The following is a 22,249-nucleotide window of genomic DNA, read 5'->3' on the forward strand; positions in this document are numbered from 1 at the left end:
TGTCCTAACCTTTTCCCAACCCCTAAACCTAACCCTACCCATAATTTATCCCTAAAATCAGAGGGAAATGATAGTTGAATAACACTGTTATGGAAGCACCTAACCCAGGTTGTAAGCCTAAACTTGACATAAATGGTAAACTTGTCCCTCAGATCCGATTGGTTGATTGGAATGTTGTTCCAGGATCAACAAAAATGTTGATCCAGGAACATGTACTGGTGAATATACCTTTTGGCCTGCTGTACATGAGACCTTTGCAGTGGTGGCTCAAAACCAGGGGGTTTTCCCCGAGGGGAAATCCGTTTTGCATGATCAAGGTCACGCGGCGATGCCTTCGTGCTTGTGTCATGTGGAAGAAACCCTGGGAAGTTGCTGTCAGTCAGGGCAGTTTACATCCCAGGGCGTCTGAATCAGGAAGCAGACATCCTGTTGAGGCAGGGGCCGAGGCCCGGGGAGTGGAGACTCCACCCCGAGGTGGTGGAACTCCTTTGGGAGCGCTTCGGGAAAGTGGATGTAGACTTGTTTGCGTCTCTGGAAACGACCCAATGTCCTCTATATTTCTCCCTCTCACATCCAGCCCCCCTGGGGTTGGACGCTATGGTGCAGACGTGGCCGAGGCTGCGTCTGTACGCCTTTCCCCCGATTGCTCTGCTTCCGGGAGTTTTGGAGAGAGTGCGCCAGGACGGGGTCCAGTTGCTCCTAGTAGCCCCGTTTTTGCCGGGCCGAGTATGGTTCTCGGACCTTATGTCCTTATATGTTTTCTCTTCATGGTGTAGAGAACGTAACTTTGATCCTGTTAACTGCCCAGTCGGTACAGTTCTGGAGTTTCTTCAAGAAAAGTTTTCTTCTGGTTTATCTCCTTCGACGCTAAAGGTCTACGTGGCGGCCATTGCGGCTTCACTCTAAAAACTCTTTTCCTCCTCCCTTTTGGTCTCTCCCTCTTGCTTGGACTTCACGCCAGGCATGGTCAAAGCCTTCCTCTTTCCTCGGGAAGGTTATGTCCCTAAGGTCCCCACTAATGTGGCGGGCCCTATTATGTTGCAGGCCTTTTGCCCTCCTCCATTTCTGGATCCAGACCAGGAAAAACTTAATTTGCTGTGCCCTGTTCGGGCTTTGGATGCTTACGTCCACAGAGCTGCCCTTTCGCGTAAGACGGATCAGTTGTTCGTCTGTTTCGGGGCCCCACGTAAGGGGCACCCCGCATCTAAGCAAACCTTGAGCAAGTGGGTAGTTGAGGCTATCTCACTTGCGTATGAGTCTGCCGGTCATCCTTCTCCACTTAAGGTCCGTGCTCACTCTACACGTCGTTGGCCTTGTTGTCTGGAGTGTCCCTCCAAGAAGTTTGTGATGCGGCGGGGTGGTCCTCGCCGCACACTTTTGTTAGGTTTTATAACCTAGATGTGGCCTCTACCCCGGGGTCAAGAGTGCTGGTGTCTTAGTGTGCGCTGAACAGTTTCACACAGACAGGCACTCGGTCTTATGGCGGCGTGGGTATCTCGTTCCCAAAGCGCTTGACGCAGCGCGAGTTCCCTTGAAAGGGAACGTCTCAGGTTACGTATGTAACCATGGTTCCCTGAGAGGGAACGAGATGCTGCGTCCCGTTGCCATACTCCCTGCATGCCTGTATCGACTTACTTCGACTTTCAGAAGCTAACTCTGTTTGGTTCGGGTGTGCTTTATAGTTTCCTGGTCATGACGTCACCCGCCCTCTGTCACGCCATTGGACGAATTTCACATGTGCTTCACGACACATTCACGCAGAGGCGTTCCCAAAGCGCTTGACGCAGCGTCTCGTTCCCTCTCAGGGAACCATGGTTACATACGTAACCTGAGACGCTTTCAATATACGGTTTTATCCTGATTAAAGCTTTACTGTAGCCAAATACATGACTGAGTAGTAGCATTTTTGTAAAGGTACCGTTTAATTTATAGCATGAACAACTGTTTGTCTATGAACATAGAAGTTTGTTGGTGTTTGTTGACGTTTGTTGGCATTTGTTGAAGTATGCAATAGAATTTAGCTAACTGGCTAGCGAAGCAAAAACACGCTGGTCTTTGTTTACGTCCTTGATGCAACCAAAAAATAGCAACATAATACATTTAAAAGACATTTACAAACAATAAAACGTACTTACAGTTAGGGGCCCATAAACAGCAGCTTCTGCTTTTAAAGTGGGAACTGCTTCATCTTTCAGTAATAGCCTTTGTGCAAATCCAGCATTGCACTCGTGTAGATTCTGGAAGCTGTCTTCTGCGCTGCATCCAGTTTAGACAATATCACTGATTATAATGGGTTCTGTTATCTATTGACGCGTCGTGCTGCGCGCGTCCGGTGTAGACAATTCTTCCGCTTCCATAATGCCGCGCGACATGGCCTCGCCCACTTTGTTGCGTGTTCCTGTGGGCAGGGATTATGTTAATTGCAGGGTTTACGATGTTACCAACCCGGGAAGAAGCTTGTTGTAGTCCAAACCGGTCGTTTTTGTAGGCATTAAACTGCCATAATTTTAAAAGACAATATCTCTGTTTGCATTGAACTTTCAGTGCTGTAACTTTGCAGATACTGTTTATGCTCAAGCAGCAACATTACACACTAACTAAAGTTAAAAAAGTGAAATTGCAATGAACCACCCCTTTAAGACTAACTAAGTGCCATTGTTTGTCAGGCCACTGGCTACATATTATTTTTGCTAAATGAAAATTTCTTAAACAATTGATTTCAGATCTTAATGAATACGACTGAAACACATACATTAGTGTTTTAATATTCTGAATTATTATATTATAATTACACATGTAATATCACTCAAACATTTTAAAATACTGGGCCCTAGATTAAAGGTTTATTAGACTGTGTAAGCAATTAAAAAAAATGGACTACATACCCTTACAGGCAACTTACAGGAAAAAAAGTGGTTTATGTCAAATTCAAAACAATAAACTAGATCATGTTGTTTGAATTGCATATGTACACCTGATGTGCAATATGAAAATATACACATCTGTACACTCTTAGTTATTTGTACTGTTTTTTTAATGTTCATAGGAAACAGAGTAAACATCCAGTTTGGAGTTCCTAAAGTGATATGTCTTGCCATTTCAGTTGCAAAATCAGTAAGAAGTATTGTCAGCTTCCTCTGAAAGATACATCAGCTATGTTAGTAGTAAAATGCCATCTGTTCCTACTCCGGTTATTGTTTTTGATTTCACTGCTTCTTGTTGTCACTGTCAAGTGAACAGCCTTCAGTGGATACTGATTGGTCTTAGCAGGAGTTGTTTCCATGGTATCACGCAGAGCACAACAAAATGGCCATACACAGCACTATAAGCTGCAATTTAGATAATCATATTTCATGGGCAAATGCAATAAAGTAAATGAAATAGATATGGGAATTATGGAAATGGAAATGTTCAGTTGTAAGGTTCAGCATGTAATACGGATTTTATGACATATCAGCTCTAGCTGAAAGAAGACAGGAATGTTGAGTCTTCAACAATGTTGACATGTTTCGCATGTAATGAAACATTTATTTCAGAGAGAACAAAAGGTAGAGGAACAAAAAGATTAATGTAATGGTGAAGCTTTTTCAGGTGTTTGAGGTTAGAAGAATAAAGCGACTGAACAGACCTCTGCGCACTGACTGTAATATGACAGTAAGTCATTCATGTTTAAACTGAATCTGATCTTAGCTTGAACATGAACTGATCAAACCCACCATTCATATGCAAATGTAATTAAATCTGCATAACATCCCTGCACATATTATTGACCTTATAGAAACGGACAATAGAAACCTCGACTTTGATATTAATATTCATTTTCAGTCCCATGGACACTGGTCTCTCTTTCTCTCTCTTTCTAAAAAGAGATGTAATTAGTTCCAGTATCACGGTGGTTTTGCTGGTTCAGGAAGCTGAGTGAGTTTGACTGGGGGTCCTGCTCTTTCAGATATGCTGTATTTGGATATGCTAATAGTTTGTCCTCTTCTGATTGGTTAATTAACCTGAGATGAAGCCATCCCGTCACAGGTGGGGCCATGAAGAGTGAAGGTTGCGCACACATACGCAAACACAGGACCTGGGATAGCGGTGCTAGTAAAGTCACAGACTATCTGTAGGATGTAATAGGTTTTTCTATAACAGCCGTGTTGCATCCGCATCCGTTTCATGAATTATTATTACTTGATTTTCTTTTAGGTTAATGACAATACTCCTGTTGACTGAACTCTCATTAGGGAACAATCATAGAGTGTGAAATGAAATATTGGACCTTTTAGACTAATATTCATTAGTGTGTGGACGCGATACTGAAGACTGTGTTCTCACACAGACACAGACGCAAAGGGACCACTTACTGTCTTCTTTTGATTCAAAGTCTCTCTCTATCCCTTTCTTTTTTATAGTAAAAATTCACAGTGGAAAGACAGATGCTTGTTTGTTCACTGTTGTTTGAGTGTGTGTGCTCAGAATGTTTTGTCAGTTGGGAAGAGCAAAGCGTTTTACCTGCCACGTTTCAGCGTGACATTTGACAGCTTGAGCGTGTTTGTGTTTTAGCGTATGTGTACATGTTTTTTTTTTTTTTTTTTCTCTCTCTTCTCTTCCCCTGATCATCATTACCTCCATCAGGCTGTCCTGGCTCTGAGTGCATTGCCTCTTATTCTGCTGTCATCTCAAGATAATAAAATTCATGCCTGATATTTACTCTCATCCATCACTGCGAGGCTGCCTGACAGACATTTTATCATTTAGCAAGCACATTAAGAGTGCTGTAGCTAGGGAAATGTTTAAATAGAGATTGCTGGGTGATTTGTTAAATGTCTGCATGTTTTTCTTTCAGGTGATCCTGATTCTGACTAAACTGTTCGACTTTAACCTGGGAACCGTGACGGAGAGTTCGCTCTGGAGGTAAACCCACTTCTGTGAACGGAAAATCTGATATTATTCACTCATCTGAGTTTTTTGGCCATCACTGCTCTGGTACCCCTTATGAAAATAAGGAAGTACACTTTAGCATACTTTTAAAAAGAGTACTCAGTAAGTATATACTGTATAATAGTATACTTTAACAGAGTATACAAGTGTACTAAAAAAAGGATTAAGTGTACTTAAGTGTGTTAAGAAACATAGCCATGAAAATATTCAAGTACACTTCGGTGCTAGGAAAAGAGCAGGAATATAAAGCTTGCATTCTTACAATAGTAACTGTGTGAACCATCTAACTGCTGACCCAGCCTGAATTAAATGATCTGATAACACTGTGGTATTGTATTAGGCTTCCAGCCCATTACAAATCAACACACATTCTTGCATTAGCCACAAGTGCATTAGTGGCAAATGTTCTCCGGACTATAAGAATGGCAAAGACATGTGATGAAATTCTGCTCTGAAGCACTTTCACTGACCATTGCTGATATGCCCCTGGGTGAAGTACTTAATCCCTGTCTTCTCCTGGGATGCTCTGTACCATGACCTGGCTCTCTCTCTTTGTTATAGTCTGTAGACAATGGGAAGAAAAGAACTGCAAGGTAGCTGTGTAAGCCAGGCTTGTATAGAGAAAGAAAGCACTGACTGTACATTCTGGCACCTCATGTTTTGACTTTTTTTCTCCATTAATTTCGACTTCACATTACAGAGAACAATCGTTGACTCATTTATAAACCTTCACTATTCACAAAACATTTTTTTTTTTTTTTTTTATCTTTTTACAAGTTGCGAGAAGCTAGTCGTACTTTGGTATGCTTTTTTAAGTTTCAGATTAGACTGCTGCAGTGCATTTCTGTCTGGCTGTCTGAGAGGGTCTGTTTAAAAATTCCCTGCTCAACTGAGGCATTTCTCTCCAAACTATTTTATCCATTAAAATGTCTCCCAGTGAAATCTCAAGTTCACTGCGATTAAAATACCTTTAATTAAATTTAAAAACCCTAGACCCTCAATTTTTTAATGGCTAACTGGATCTTACTGGAATAATATATTCTCTTTACTTTTATGCTTCTGTACTGTATCGTTCAGTCACAATGGAACTTCCAACTGGGGTTTCAATTTCGAAGATGTTGAATTTATTTTTGTTTTGTCATTTTGTCATTAATTTAATTTTGGGGCAAAACTAAAATGATTAGTGTTACATTTAAATCAGCCTGAATTATAACACAACATGTTATTGTCAGTATTACTGGAATATAACCACCTCTCTGCATCTTAAATTTAACTGTTTTAATTTACTCTGTATTTATTATAGTTATGTGTTTGATCATTATCTAAGCTGTGATTTACATAAAAACTCTATAAATAGCACTTGAAGATAAATGGAATTTAACGAAAGAGTAATTGTAGCCATAAGTGCAAAGTGATCATCATCAATACAGCTGATATTTGGTTGGACTTTTGTCAGTTTTAATTAAAAGAATAATGCAAACAATGTAGATATGTAATATGACATCATCCTTTATCGACATGCCATCACTGCAAACACGCACATACACACAAACGCTCGCACACGCACACACGTATACACACTGCAATCACCTTGAAGGAAGGCTTTGTTTAATTTCTTTTTGGCTGCAAGCCCTGATGAGATTTCCTCTCCTGGTGTGTGTCACTCAGAGAGGGAGGTGAGCTGGGGGGTTTACAGAGAGAAAAACAGAAAGCCATTACCAAACTTCCACAAAAAGAAATGGCATAAACAGGAAATGAGGAAGAGGAAAGTGAAGGAATGTTAGAGCTGATGAGTGAGAGAGAAGGAGGAACAAAGAGAGAGAGAGATAGACAGTGGGGGGGGGGGGGGGGGGGGGGGGGGGGGGGTGGATGTGGCATCATGTTATTAAAAGAGGTGAATGTTAAAGCTCAGCTTGCAGGCTGTAGTAAATGATGTCGGTAATAACAGTATGAATGATTAATGAATGTTGCTGTTGGCGGCATAAAAGGGGAGAAAAAATATGAAGACAAATCACGACTCATTCAGAGGAGCTAGTTAATCACGCTCTCCTGTGTTTTAAAATAAAGATACATGCTCTAAAAAGTATCCAGCCTGCCCATGCAATTGTTAAATCACACACACGTACCCAGGCTTATTTGGCCTGAGAGGAGGAGTAATGTCCTCTTGAGTACAGGGTAGATCTGCCGGAGGAGAGAGAGGGAGTCTGACCGGACCAGAAACGTCAGAGGAGCTTTTTAGGGCAGGCACTCAGCATTGTTCGAGGGTGCTCAGAGAACCATATTCCTCTTCACCTGTGCCGCTACAGCTTACACAACCCAAATAACCTCAACAGCTCAGAACAGCCTTGTAATTGTATCCAATGGTAAAAGTGTCAGAGTATGAGCACTCTCAGCGCATTCAGAGATGAGCACTCGAGGAGATAATGCTTCAGACGACACATACACGTGTGCTTCTCGAGCACCGCATCGCATAACTCTGGCTTAAAACCATTAACGTTATTATACTTGTAAGAGTTCGGCAGACTCTCCTGTCTGCTGTCTTACCTGCAGGAGAAGAGATGGTGTTAATGAGTTCCGATGGAACGGAGACACTCACATACACAACAGCTTAAGTTAATGACGCCAATGACTTCTGAAAATCTCAGCTTCACTGCAGCTGTGGTGCGCTGTGCTCCTGACACATCAAGTTTATAGCGCTCATGTGGGTGACGCGGGTTCTAACATGGCCCATGATGTTTCCTGTCACCCTTTATTGTACCCGCCTAATATAAAAGTCATAAGCCTGTGCCCACATGTCCATGTTATTTTGAGTTTTTGTCCTAACCAGCAACCTAACCAGGGAAGCGCAACAAAAGACATTTTGGACATTTTGTTATTATTATTTCTGTTCTGCTGGTTCTTTGTGAAATCTAATTGGTCCAAAATCCTGCTTCACATGTATATTCAACATCATATATAATGGCTCGCTTTGCACAGAATCTTCACATTTTGTGAGGACACAAAAATTACATGACAAAGGAAACCTGTTGGTCACACCTGGTTAGGACATGAGGTACGTCTTTAAAAATCCTTAGCTCTTCCTTTGTGTTTTCAATTTGGCTTGTGCTTTGTGTTAAATCAAATGTCTGTGTGGGTCAATGACACACAAGTTTCCACAATAAAGAAAAAAATAAAATAAATAAAGTTAGGAAAATGTAGTTTAAAAGATGCTTCAGTTGGCTAGAAATGATTTGTGTTGCTTTTATATTGTTTTGGAAATCTTCTGTGCCTTTAAGAAAAATTTCAATTTAATTACTCATATGGTCTAACCATTAATTAACATATATCTTACACTTTGAATATGTGAAAAAATATCGGTAACACTTTATTTTAGGGTATTTTAACTAGTTGCTTATTAGCTTGCATATTACTAGAATATTGGCTGTTTATTAGTACTTATTAAGCACATATTAATGCCTTATTCTACATGACCTTATTTTACTTTCTTAATCCTACCCAATACCTAAACTTAACAACTAACTTACTAACAATAAATGTAAATTAGGAATTTATTGAGGGAAAAGTCGTAATTAATAGTGAATATGTGTTCCCTAAAGTGTTACTAAAATATCACATTATTGGCCTTTTGTACCGTATGTATTTGTAGGTCTGTAGATTTTGGGATGACATACGAGAAACTGACGGATAAAGTGATGATCAGAACCATGCTGAGCTATCTGTACGTCTGTCCGACCAATAAGAGGAAGGTGAGTGTGTTCAAATTCATCAGAGATATGGATGCATAAAACTGTCAGATAGAAAATATCAAGCTAATATAATTCTTGCTCCCACTCCCCTCTCTTCCTCAGATCCTGATTTTATCTGATCCGGAGGTGGAGAGTAGTTTACTTATCAGTTCAGATGAAGGAGCCACTTTTCAAAAGTTCAATATTAACTTCTATATCATGAGTCTTCTGTTTCACCCTACGCAGGAGAATTGGATACTGGCCTATAGCCATGATCAGAGGGTATATACACACAAACACACACTCGCACAGTCTCAAGAGGATCTTGTTCTACTGAACAATTAAAAGCAGATGTGGATAATTAAGTGTGAGCGAGATAATTACCTTTGTTGGCTGTAGTTAGGGATCTTACAGTGAATGTGTCTATTTCTCTTTTGGCTGTAGCTGTATAGCTCGGTGGACTTCGGTAAAAAGTGGATTCTTGTTCATGAGAGAGTAACTCCGGGGCGATTCTACTGGTACGCCTCTCTCTCTCTCTCTCTCTCTCTCTCTCTCTCTCTCTCTCTCTCTCTCTCTCTCTCACACACACACACACACACACACACACACACACAGACGGAGTAATTTTTTTTTACTGATCATCAATCTCACATAACACGCCTACAGTGCAATTTCACACTGAAAATTAATCTGACTGCAAGAATATATACCTGCACACACACACACACACACACACACACACAATCACATACTGAAAATTAATCCAATATTAAACCCACTCTCTACATCCAATACATTGACACCGATAAACTTATACACACACTTTCTATGCCTCTTTCCCTTCACTCTTTCTCTATCTGTTGCCATCTCATTTCACTTCTCTCTCCCCTGCGCTTCATATTATCGTATGTGTGGAATTTTGATCAGGTTTTATGTTTTAATCCCATCAGTGTGAGTTTGCATGTGTATATGTGTGTTTTTGTGAGGTGTAGTCAGAATAACTGGTTGCCTGTCACATGCTCGATGAGCTGTGGAGATAGCCAACAGCATGTCTTCACCCCTGGGTTTAACATCCCTCTGCACTCACACATTCATCTACATTCTTTCAAACACACACACACACACACACACACACACACACACACACACACACACACACACACACACACACACACACACACCCAACCTGCTGGGTAGTTTTATTTAACTCAACTATTGTTTAAAAATTACTATATGGCCTACATAAAATAAACTCAAAGTATGTTGGAAATTAACATTTATTAATATGTTTAATAAATGAACATTTATTAATAAGTTAAGTAATAAGCAGGTTGGTCAAACATTTGGTCAGACTGCTGGGTTTGTCCATTTTCAACCCAACTTGGGTTGTTTTTAACCCAGCATTTTTAGACTGTCTATATATATATATATATATAGTCAAACCAAAATTTATTCAGACATATATTTTTTAATATTTTTGATATATTTTTACTAGTGGGTGCAGGACACTATAGCTCATTTATGTAAGTGAGGATAGCAAAATAAAGTAAACTGTGACATATTATAGCCAAAAATTCTTCATACAGTCGACTACCAGTAAAATTGATACAAATTTGGAACCAAAAATTATTCAGACACTTTGACCTGACCATGTTTTGCTTAAGTGTTATCTGACATAATTAAGATTAATTTTTCTGACACAGTTTAACTCTGAGATCTTGTCATAGTTTATTACCATTTTTTTAAACTATAGTGAATATACTGTATTAATGAATGAAATGTTCAAGGTGTCTGAATAAATTTTGGTTTGACTGTGTGTGTGTATATATATATATATATATATATATATATATACATATGATGCATCTGTTTTTTTTGCTGGTTTGTGCAACACACACACAGACAAAATGGAAAAGTTTAACCTTGGACTATAATGGGTCTGAGTTAAACGTCTGTCTGAGATTGAAAAAGATGTTTAATCTCAGGCAGATAATTGAAAGAGGTGTTATTCTCAGAGTAAGATATTGAGAAATGGTTAAAACTCTGACTGTGATTACTGAAGGGGTTTATATGTAATATTATTTTGGTAAAACTTAAACGCGTTCAATAAGGTTCAGTTTATGCATTTGGTATCATGAACTAACAATGAACAATACTTCCTCTTCCTGTCCAATCTGGGTTAATGTTTAAACACATTGTTACTTCTAATATTATTACATTGAACATTGTTGTAAAATGTTACCATAATTCCCCCCCTAATTTTCTTGTCACCCTTTTTTAATCTCAGTTTTCTCTTACTAAACACAGCGCAATAATAATATTTTGAAATGGTTTTACAAAATAAAATATTTCTTTTCTATTTTAATATATTATAAAAAGTTTTCATAATTTTCAGCAGCCATTACTCCAGTTTTCAGTGTCATGATCATTCAGAAATCATTCTAATATGATGATTTGGTGCTCAAGAAAACCTTTATTGTTGAAAACAGTGGAGCTGCTTAATATATTAGTGGAAACTGTGATACATTTTTAGGGTTCTTTGATTGAAATGCAATTTTTTGTAACATTCTAAATGTCTTCACTATCACTTTTTTCAATTTAATGCATTCTAGCTGAATAAAATTATGAATTTCTTTAAAAAAAAAATATATATATATATATATATAAAAAATAAAAACTGATCCCAAACTTTTGAACAGTAGTGTACATATAATTCTGCATCGTAGATGATTGAATTGGTCTTACTTTGATAACGAATTCACTCAAGCTGCTATAGCTCAATGATGGACCACTTCCAAATCACTCTCTGACACTTGAGATTGAGGATACAATTTTATCTTTAATTTCATCGCCTGCCAACTCGAGGGACCAAGACTTCTGTAGTTTGTGACTCACACACAGAAACAGTAAGTGACATGCAGAATTTTAAGTCAAGATCAAGCGTTTGTTATGTTGAGATCATAAGAAAAATACATTGTGATCACAAGAAAACAACCTTTTTGAAACTGAAAGAGAAGTTTCGGAAGGGTTTAATATGAGACGTGCAATGAGAGAGATTTTCAAATTCAGACTGAGATTAATATTAATCTGAGAATGTAAATGAGGCTTAATATCAAACTAGGGCTCTGTAGAGGTGGAATATCAGATTTTTACTGAAAGGTTTAATTTTGGATTGTAAGAATGATTTAATATCAGATTGTGACCGTGTTCAAACTGACTTGGAAGAAAATATGGATAACAAAAGACAAGACGTTAAGATGATTAAAAACCTCAGAAAGAGGATATGATAGTGAATGTGTGTGTTACAGGTGAAAATAGGTAAAGAAATGAAAGTGTGTATGCGATGGAGAATGGTTTGTGGGAGTGAGGTGTGTGTGTGTGTCTGTGTGTGATTAATTGCTATCAGAGCAACAATAAGGATTCACTGGAGACAGACTGTCTCCTACTGGAGCAGTGGAATTATGCTGTCCATCACTATCCCTCCATCCTTCCCCTCTCCTCTTCCATCACTCCATCACTCTCATGCTATTACCGCACTCATCCGTCCGTCCCCTGCTGGTACCTCCTTCTCTTTCCTTCCTTCTTCATCTCCTCTCCACTGGAGCCCTTCCTGATTGTTTTCCTCTCTTCTGTTCTTTTTTATTTTCTGTCTTTTCCTTTTTTTCATTTTCAGGGCACTGAGTGGTCTGGATAAAGAGGCAGAACTGGTGCACATCGAGGCTCGAACTGACAGTGGACGTTAGTCTCTTTCTTTTCTTTCGTTTCCCTTTTTTGCCCCTCAGATTTTTTTCTTTCTTCCTCCTGCTTTTTCAGTTTCTCTCTTATTCCCTTCCTTGCTCTCTTGCCCTCTCTTTCTTAGTTTCTCCCCAGCCTCCTATGATTTTTTTTTGTCTGTGTCGCAGTGAAAAATGAACAGATGAATTGTGGACAACAGTAAATTCAATAGTAAATGGTTCTGGCTTCGTTCTGGCAGACTGTTGTGCTTATGTTTTATCCTTGTGGGACAGTGTTGTGCATTAAGCTCTATTGATATGAGCCTGACACAACACAACAGGCCCTAAGCTACAGACAGTCTAACAACAACAATACATTTAAATGTGTTATGAGTGATGCAGTGGGTTATACCAAACTAAATTTGAAGCACAGGCACATGTAGAAGGTGCCAAAAGCTTCTTTAGTTTTCAGACAGTAGGGTCACTCCGTGTCAGATCAACCAAATTTCGCAAATTTCTCCTGCTAAAATTTTTGATTTTGTTAATATTTCTAATATTCTAATATTTTCTATTCTGAAGAAAGAAAAACATTAATAGTGATGAAAGCCAAAATATTAAATTATAACAAAATATTACATACAAATATTTACTGTGTTCTTACTGTTCATATGAATTTTATAATATTTACATGGGGTTTGCTGTTTTATATTTCCAGTTTTAGCATAGTGGTCATGGCCTTAAAGAGAGTGTGAACTGTATGGGAGCGCTCATTTTAACTATTTATGGAAATGTTTGTGCAAATGTTTGTGTTGGTTTTATCCATCCTATTTGTTGTATTTATTGACTTGTTTTAACTCTTGTTCTTAATCATCTTGTGTATTTATTTATTAATCATTGTGAGGCAAGAGTTAATTTTTAAAAAATGGTATGCTCCAAGTAAGCGGGAAAATGTGTGCATTTAAAGAAGCTTTAGTGGAAGGGAGGATTGGATGACGGATTATGGTTTGAGTGAATTTGAACAAGGTTATTGTAGCACTGCTTGAGTGCACTGAATCTCTGGCCTCAATAGTTGAAGAGGAGAGTTAGTTCTGTTTTAGTACCTAACAATTCTAGTTTTTAGACCGTTTTTATTGATAACCTGTTTTATTTCTGCTCTTAACCATATATTTTCAAATTTTGCACATCTGTTTGTAATAAACACTTCTTTGGAGGCAAGCATCGCTCCCATGTTTACATCTTGGTGCGATTTTCCTTTGTGACTGCTTGGGTCCCTATCACATTAGGTCTTTTAGTAAATTCTGTTGTCTTTAGCGATCCTTTTTGCATCATATGGCAATGGAGACAGTTCGAAAATGGGAAAAAGCATTTTATGATTTCCCCCCGAAGTTTGCATGCATGTAACTCAATAAGTAACTCGAAGATATCTTAATATCCTTTTAGATTTTGGATCTTAACAATCCTTTCTTTTGGTATCTTCATTTTAAAGGCCCTATTGTTCATTCCCATATATCGGGGTCCCACTACGGCTCCATGAGTAAATTGTTGAACAGTACCCATTTTCAATGATCGAAAACCAAATATGTGTTTTTTTTTTTTTTTTTTTCAAAACTTAACTTTTCTTAAGACCAAATCATGTTAAATCTAAAAATGTATCTTCTTTCCTTATATCAAAACTGAACATAAAAATTGTAACAATATTCAGTGCCAAAAGTACATTAAAATGGTCCAGATGAGGCACATTCAATTGCTCTTAATAGTTTATTCGTAAGATTCTCCAACCCCAATTAAACACACCTAAACCAGCTAATCAAGGTCTAATTAAGCATACTAGAAACTTTCAGGCAGGTGTGTTGAGGCAAGTTGGAGCTAAACTCTGCAGGACAGTGCCCCTCCAGGACTGAGTTTGGACACCCCTGTTTTAACTGATTCTGGAGCTACCATGAGTTAATAGACCCAGGAAAAGCAACCAACCTGTAAGTGATTAACTCACAATGTAGAGTGTTGCCCTTCATCACAGCACTCAAATCTTATTTGTGCATGGTGCGTATTCAGTCTTGACTCATTGAGACATACTGCGTCAGGTGTGAAGTCAGTGAAACACCATGTTTCAAAGTAAAAGTACAACTGATTTGAGCGTTTTTTGAGATAGTCATACTGTGCGTCCTCCTTGTGTTTAAATTTAACCTTTAAACGTCATATACATGTATAAAAATATGTAACATTCTTAATCTGTTGTTTCTGTATGGGCTTCTTTTTTTCTTTCTCTCTTTGCTTTCTCCTTTCTTTCTCTGTAGTTTTACTCCCACCCCCTCTTTCTCTCCCTTCTGAGTGAGGATGGATCACTAGTAGAGAGACTGATAATGGAGAGCACTGATTAATTTGGCTAGACATAGAGATGTGTGGGAAGTTTGTGTGTAGGTTCTAGATTGTGTTTGTTGTGTGGGTGTGTGTGTGCCAGCGAGCGAGTGAGAGATATTGATCATCTGTTTTTTGTTTGGTGTAGATCAAGGCGTTCTTGTGCACAAGCGTATCCTGTGTTGATAAATCTGTGTGTGTGTCTCACAGAAATGCAGTATATTACCTGCCGAGCACAAAAGTGTTCAGAGGAGGGTAGGCAGTATCCATTCAGTGGCCGAATTGACACGAACTCCCTCGTAGTGCAGGACCAATACATCTTCTTACAGGTACAGAAGTGTGTGCGTTTCATAAAGTACATAAGTGTATGTGATTTAGACTGGTGTGGGAGATACCAAAAATGTGTGTGTGTGTGCCATCTCTGTCTGACTCTTTTTATAGCCCTCCTTTTATCTCTGTCAGTGACATGTAAGTGAATGATAACCACTGAAACCAGGCTCTCCATCTTTAACTTCAGTCCAGGGGAGGACAGGACAGGTTTTTGAGTGAGAATCCCAAACCTGGACCCTCCTCTGTCAATACAAGCGACTTTCTTTTGACTTTTGTTGCTTGAAGCTGTTGGATTTGACTTGACAGAGAATAATGAGGATATCGATTCAAAAAGCACAGGAACAAGAGACTGGCTGACACCCCACACCTCTCGCAGGAAAAACAGAGTGTAACACCATCCTCACCCTGTAAAAGTGGACACACACACTGCTTCATTCTTTGGACATCTAAGCTCTATTGACACTGGATCAATTGAAGCGTTGGAGCCCTAATGTACTATGGTTACAACCTAATAGCTACAATCTACTTGACAAGAGTGTATACAACATGTGCGTGTGTGCGAGTCCAGTTTCACCAATATTTAGTAAATGCACTGTAAAAGTTCGATATCAGTCTGACCAAAACAATAGTTTGTTACCAAAATGCTTCTTTAAATTTTTGTGAAGTCAAACTAAAAGACAAGAATAGATTGTGCCTCAAACTCATCCAACAATTGGACTACAATTGACGTTGTATGTTTTCCTCAAAAGAAAGGCTACGTATTTAATCCTTCAAATATTCAGTTATGCATTGTCATGTAGGGTGAATTCAGGTTGATTGGGACACTTTTTGCCATTGTCCCAGTCCCAATCAACCTGAATTCACCCTACTTACGCGCACACAAAAACAAAAAACAATGCTGTTACTTTATTATAAGTGTGCATATAAAAGAACCCCACAAGGATACACTGGAAAAACATTAGGAATTACTTTGAAACAATTTTCACTCAGAAATTGCTAGTATATTTCACAAATAACTACAATTAAGTGGCAAGTAACACATTGAATTATATGTAATTTTTGAAGAATATAGATATTCAATGCCATTTTCAATACTACAAGGCAAAAATTGCCACAAAATTAAGGGGAATTTAAGGGCATAATAATAATAATAATAATAATAATAATAATAATAATAATACAATTATTATATTTCAAAAAAAGAAATAATTTACTTTTGTAATTCTGTGAACTGCATTGTAAAATAAAAATGTATTTATTTTACTGTATAATACGTATGTCTTAATTTCTTTAATTGCAAGAGTTAAACCCTCTAGCATTTATGTTGCCATTTCTGTGAAAACATGTTTACAAATGTGTCTCATAAATCTACTGAAAATGCTGTAATAATTTGTCCACAAAAATGTTATGCTGTAAATGCTGCGCATTGCTCTCCCAAATGCTCACAGTACATGCAGAGATAGTTTGCTGCATTTACCGTGAACCGAGCCACTCTGAGATACTAAAAACATTGGATCATGAGCAATGGAAAGTCACTTCTATGACAGACAAGAAAACATGAGTTCTGACTGGTGTAAAACGCTGATCTGTTGTTAGTCCTTGTAAATGCTTTCTGTAACGTGTGTGTGTGTGTGTGTGTGTGTGTGTGTGTGTGTGTGTGTCAGCTAACTACAGCAGGAAGAACCACATACTTTGTGTCCTATCAGCGAGGGCCCTTTAGGACCATACAGCTCCCTAAATACTGTCTACCCAAGGTAAGATACATGACACAGCACTAGCTGTCACAAATAAGTTGTCAGATGAAATGTATGTGGCTCTAACAGCTGTTCTCTGTGCAGGACATGCACATTGTCAGTACAGATGAGGGGCAAGTGTTGGCAGCAGTTCAGGAATGGAATGAAAATGACACCTACAGTCTGTACATCTCTGACACACATGGAGTCTACTTCTCCCGCTCGCTCCCAAACCTCCGTACCTCCCGTGGTCTCGCAGGAAACCTCATTGTGGATGTCTACAAGGTCTGTGAATATGTAGTATGGCCTGATGGTGCTTGCCAAGTAAGTTTAAGAAGTTGACCATCTTGAATGTTCACAAATACATATTGTGTGCAATTAGGAAAACTTTTGTAGTTAGCATGGCTTTCTCCAGGAATTTTTAAAAGTAGTACAGGGAACAGTGCAATGCAGCACAAAACGTTATGCCATTAAACACTATGAATACAAAGAAGAGAAGAAAATCTGATAATGAGAGCAACTGAAAACATCCAGAAACTGAAGTGTAAGCAAAAATGCAAAGAGAAATGAGGATTATCTGCAATAATGTAGAACCTGATATCCTTTCACTCTCCTTTTTTCGCTTCTAATCAAAGAACAAAAACTAATCTCTGTAATTGTGTGTATATATATATATATATATATATATATATATACAGTGGGTACGGAAAGTATTCAGACCCCCTTAAATGTTTCACTCTTTGTTATATTGCAGCCATTTGCTAAAATCATTTAAGTTCATTTTTTTTCCTCATTAATGTACACACAGCACCCCATATTGACAGAAAAACACAGAATTGTTGACATTTTTGCAGATTTATTAAAAAAGAAAAACTGAAATATCACATGGTCCTAAGTATTCAGACCCTTTGCTGTGACACTCATATATTTAACTCAGGTGCTGTCCATTTCTTCTGATCATCCTTGAGATGGTTCTACACCTTCATTTGAGTCCAGCTGTGTTTGATTATACTGACTGGACTTGATTAGGAAAGCCACACACCTGTCTATATAAGACCTTACAGCTCACAGTGCATGTCAGAGCAAATGAGAATCATGAGGTCAAAGGAACTGCCTGAAGAGCTCAGAGACAGAATTGTGGCAAGGCACAGATCTGGCCAAGGTTACAAAAAAAATTCTGCTGCACTTAAGGTTCCTAAGAGCACAGTGGCCTCCATAATCCTTAAATGGAAGATGTTTGGGACGACCAGAACCCTTCCTAGAGCTGGCCGTCCGGCCAAACTGAGCTATCGGGGGAGAAGAGCCTTGGTGAGAGAGGTAAAGAAGAACCCAAAGATCACTGTGGCTGAGCTCCAGAGATGAAGTCGGGAGATGGGAGAAAGTTGTAGAAAGTCAACCATCACTGCAGCCCTCCACCAGTCGGGGCTTTATGGCAGAGTGGCCCGACAGAAGCCTCTCCTCAGTGCAAGACACATGAAAGCCCGCATGGAGGACTCCAAGATGGTGAGAAATAAGATTATCTGGTCTGATGAGACCAAGATAGAACTTTTTGGCCTTAATTCTAAGCGGTGTGTGTGGAGAAAACCAGGCACTGCTCGTCACCTGTCCAATACAGTCCCAACAGTGAAACATGGTGGTGGCAGCATCATGCTGTGGGGGTGTTTTTCAGCTGCAGGGACAGGACGACTGGTTGCAATCGAGGGAAAGATGAATGCGGCCAAATACATGGATATCCTGGACAAAAACCTTCTCCAGAGTGCTCAGGACCTCAGACTGGGCCGAAGGTTTACCTTCCAACAAGGCAATGACCCTAAGCACACAGCTAAAATAACGAAGGAGTGGCTTCACAACAACTCCGTGACTGTTCTTGAATGGCCCAGCCAGAGCCCTGACTTAAACCCAATTGAGCATCTCTGGAGAGACCTAAAAATGGCTGTCCACCAACGTTTACCATCCAACCTGACAGAACTGGAGAGGATCTGCAAGGAGGAATGGCAGAGGATGCCCAAATCCAGGTGTGAAAAACTTGTTGCATCTTTCCCAAAAAGTCTCATGGCTGTATTAGATCAAAAGGGTGCTTCTACTAAATACTGAGCAAAGGGTCTGAATACTTAGAACTATGTGATATTTCAGTTTTTCTTTTTTAATAAATCTGCAAAAATGTCAACAATTCTGTTTTTCTGTCAATATGGGGTGCTGTGTGCACATTAATGAGGGAAAAAAATTAACTTAAATGATTTTAGCAAATGGCTGCAATATAACAGAGTAAAAATGTAAGGGGGTCTGAATACTTTCCGTACCCACTGTATATATATAATTATTTTACTTGTAAAATGCTCCACTCTCCTCTGGTCTTTTCCTCGAGAGGAGAAGGACCGGCAGCTGCACCTAATGGTTCGGGTCTTACTCTTGCTGAGGCAGAGTAAAGACTAGATCATGGGGTTCTCATCTGAAGCTTGTTGAAGAGTTGAAGGGGTGAAATTCCCCGCGACCTTCGGCGGCTGACGGGAGAGAGCTGTGTGATTATGATGATGTGTTGTCTATGACATCATTAGATTCAGCAGCAGTTGCTCTTCTTGTTCTAAGCCAAACAAGAGAGCAGGAGATGTCTGATGAGGATGAAGATGGTGAGCCTCCTGAATCCTCAAAGCCACCCTGCCCTCGCGTATGTACAGCTGTATGAGATTATGGAACACGCCTCTGGCAGACTGCTGCTACCATTGGAGCAGGTTAAGAAAGAAACCGCTCGCGGATTGTTCGTCAAACAGTTCCTTTTTTGCCTTAATCCTCCAGCCACCGTAAGCTTTCTATTCCTTCTTGATCTTCATACTGAGATCGAGAAGGCATGGAAGGACCTGTATTCAGCTCGCATTCATCAACATCGGCAGGTTAATTCACTGGTGTTGATGGAGTAAGTATGGGTACGTGTCGATGCCTCCTACTGACGAGATGGGTGCAACTATCTCGTAATATAGGTAGGCTCCAACGCTCTATACGTGGCAGCAGGTCAGGCAGGTGTTGCTTTACATACAATATCTGTTTGTAAGTATATCAGTTAGACCTGCTGAAATTGCCTTGGTAGGTTTCCTGTATAGGAGGCGGACTAGGGCCCTGAAGTTCCATTAGGTTGGCTGTAACGATATATTATTAGGGTAGTACTTTGTTTGTCCCCTTTTTTGGATGTGTTGGCTTCAGATAATGAAGCCACCGTTCATATATATTCAGAAGTCGGCTTTAACTAAGCTGCACTGTTAGCCACCTTTTGGTTAATTAGCTTTCTCCTCTGGTAAATGCTAGAGATTTGAGATTAGCTTTCACTAATTCAGATAGATCTATGTTTAGCGTCGGCCTTACAGGCCGCCTGACATTGTGTGCTTGGGTTGAGCTTTGCTCCTCTGAGCTTTACTGTAGAAATTTAGTATTCTCAGAGTTTGCCTCCTCTCAGTTTAGAGTCGTTGGTAGAGGCTGTTGTTTCTTAGCCCCAGGCAGATCAATGCTTATGTGTTGGCCTTATAGGCCCACAGCTATAGCTGGCCTAGGCTAGAACTAGGGTTTAGGCGGTCTGCTAGTAGCATTTTACGCCCTTTTTATACTACCCCTGTTATGTGAGTGTAGTTTTCCTAGTTCTGGCCTCCTCTTATCAGAGTTGTCAGGGCAAGGCCCGTTGTCCCTTCGGTGTAGGTGCAAAATAGATAGCAGCTAAGGTAGCAGACTATTGCTAAGTCTCCCTGGTGCCATTGTCTGAGGCGGTGTAGGCCCTTTTCACTATGTGAATAGAAACTTTGTTGCTCTGGCCCCGCTCCCCCAGAACTATCTAGTGGTACTTTGACTTCAGTTTTTCCCCTGAACCCCTTGAACTATGATCAAGCTTGAGTGATATGGTTGTAGCTTTTTATGAAAGCTCCTGTTCCTTAGGGTTCAGTACAGATAGTATTTGTTTTTGGTGAGAATTTCTGATGTGAAGTACCCACCCTGTATTTTTCAGGGTTGGATTAATATGTTAGTTCTGATTCCTGCCCTACACTTTGTGAGCTCAGTAACTCTAATACTGCCATTGGCTAGCACCCGTGTGTTCTGGAGTAGTAGGCCTGACTTTGGCCTCCTTTAGAGTATGGTGACGTGGTTTGTACTCCCCTTGCTGTAAGGGTAAAAAGTGTCTTTACTGAGTATATTGCCTGTTGGAATGTATAAGCTCAGGTTGAGTTTATTAAAGCTAACCTCACTACATAGTTTGGTTTTCATATATGGCTCCCTTAGAGCTTGAACACTGCCACAAGCTGACACTTGTGTTGTGTGAAGTAGAAGGCTCCGTTTGGGCCTCCTTCAGAGCATGATGGCGTAAGTTTGTACTCCTCTTGCTTAAAGAGTAGAAAGTATTTTTACTGAGTACATTGCCTGGTGGAATGTGTGGATAAAATTAAGCTCAGGTTGAGCTAAACTAGTTAACCTCACTGGATGGTTTGGTTCTCAGATTTGGCTCCCTTAGAGCATAGACACTGCCACTAGCTGACGCCACGCGTCTTTCTGGAGTCGCAGGCCCTGTTTGGGGCCTCCTTCAGAGTATGATGGCGTAAGTTTGTACTCCTCTTGCTTAAAGAGTAAAACGTGTTTTTACTGAGTACACTGCTTGTTGGAATGTGTGGATAGAATTAGCTCAGGTTGAGTTAAACTAGTTAACCTCACTGGATAGTTTGGTTCTAAGATTTGGCTCCCTTAGAGTTTAGACTACCACTGGCTGACGCCCATGTCATTCTGAGGTCGCAGGTCCTGTTTGGACCTCCTTCAGAGCATGATGGCGTAAGTTTGTACTCCTCTTGCTTAAAGAGTAAAAAGTGTTTTTACTGAGTACACTGCTTGTTGGAATGTGTGGATAGAATTAGCTCAGGTTGAGTTAAACTAGTTAACCTCACTGGATAGTTTGGTTCTAAGATTTGGCTCCCTTAGAGCATAGACACTGCCATTAGCTGACGCTACGTGTCTTTCTGGAGTCGCAGGCCCTGTTTGGGGCCTCCTTCAGAGCATGATGGCGTAAGTTGTACTCCTCTTGCTTAAAGAGTCAAAAGTGTTTTTACTGAGTTCCAACAAGCAGAATGTGTTGAGGTAGACTGTAATATGTGGGCACTCTACAGTCTTATCTGCTAGGTAAACTCGGTTCATTCTGAACGAGTTCCATGTTTGTGGGATCTTGCTTATCAGCAAGCAAGCTTTCTAGGTGTGTGGCCTTCACAGGTCAACCTTTAAGCCCCTTGTTGGGTTCCTTTAGAGTGCACAGCCTCCTCAGTGCAAATAATCACGCACTGAGTAGATCCTAGGATTAAGTGCAAAAAGCGCTAAGCTGAGTCCTGCTCTCCGGGACGCCCGTCTCTACGCTCTGGTCTGAGTTGGTTACTGCCTCTTTGCAGTCACTCTTACTGGATATCTTCTCTGAAGAATGTGATTTGAGACTCTGTGTTCAGACAGG

At 39.8% G+C, this 22,249-nt stretch overlaps 1 protein-coding gene across 2 annotated transcripts in view; it reads left to right on the plus strand.

Moving 5' to 3' along the window:
- The window catches only part of sorcs3b (sortilin related VPS10 domain containing receptor 3b), a 100,931-nt gene that overhangs the window by 28,234 nt on the left and 50,448 nt on the right, over positions 1-22,249 (plus strand). For both annotated transcript variants that reach the window (XM_051867727.1, XM_051867728.1), the window contains exons 2-9: positions 4,838-4,905; positions 8,579-8,678; positions 8,781-8,939; positions 9,102-9,175; positions 12,331-12,395; positions 14,936-15,054; positions 16,720-16,809; positions 16,894-17,073. In XM_051867727.1, coding sequence (XP_051723687.1) covers positions 4,838-4,905; positions 8,579-8,678; positions 8,781-8,939; positions 9,102-9,175; positions 12,331-12,395; positions 14,936-15,054; positions 16,720-16,809; positions 16,894-17,073 — 855 coding nt within the window. The remainder of the gene's footprint in view (positions 1-4,837; positions 4,906-8,578; positions 8,679-8,780; positions 8,940-9,101; positions 9,176-12,330; positions 12,396-14,935; positions 15,055-16,719; positions 16,810-16,893; positions 17,074-22,249) is intronic.

The sequence above is a fragment of the Ctenopharyngodon idella genome, chromosome 17 (assembly GCF_019924925.1).
Source record: "Ctenopharyngodon idella isolate HZGC_01 chromosome 17, HZGC01, whole genome shotgun sequence".
Taxonomy (NCBI): Eukaryota; Metazoa; Chordata; class Actinopteri; order Cypriniformes; family Xenocyprididae; genus Ctenopharyngodon; species Ctenopharyngodon idella.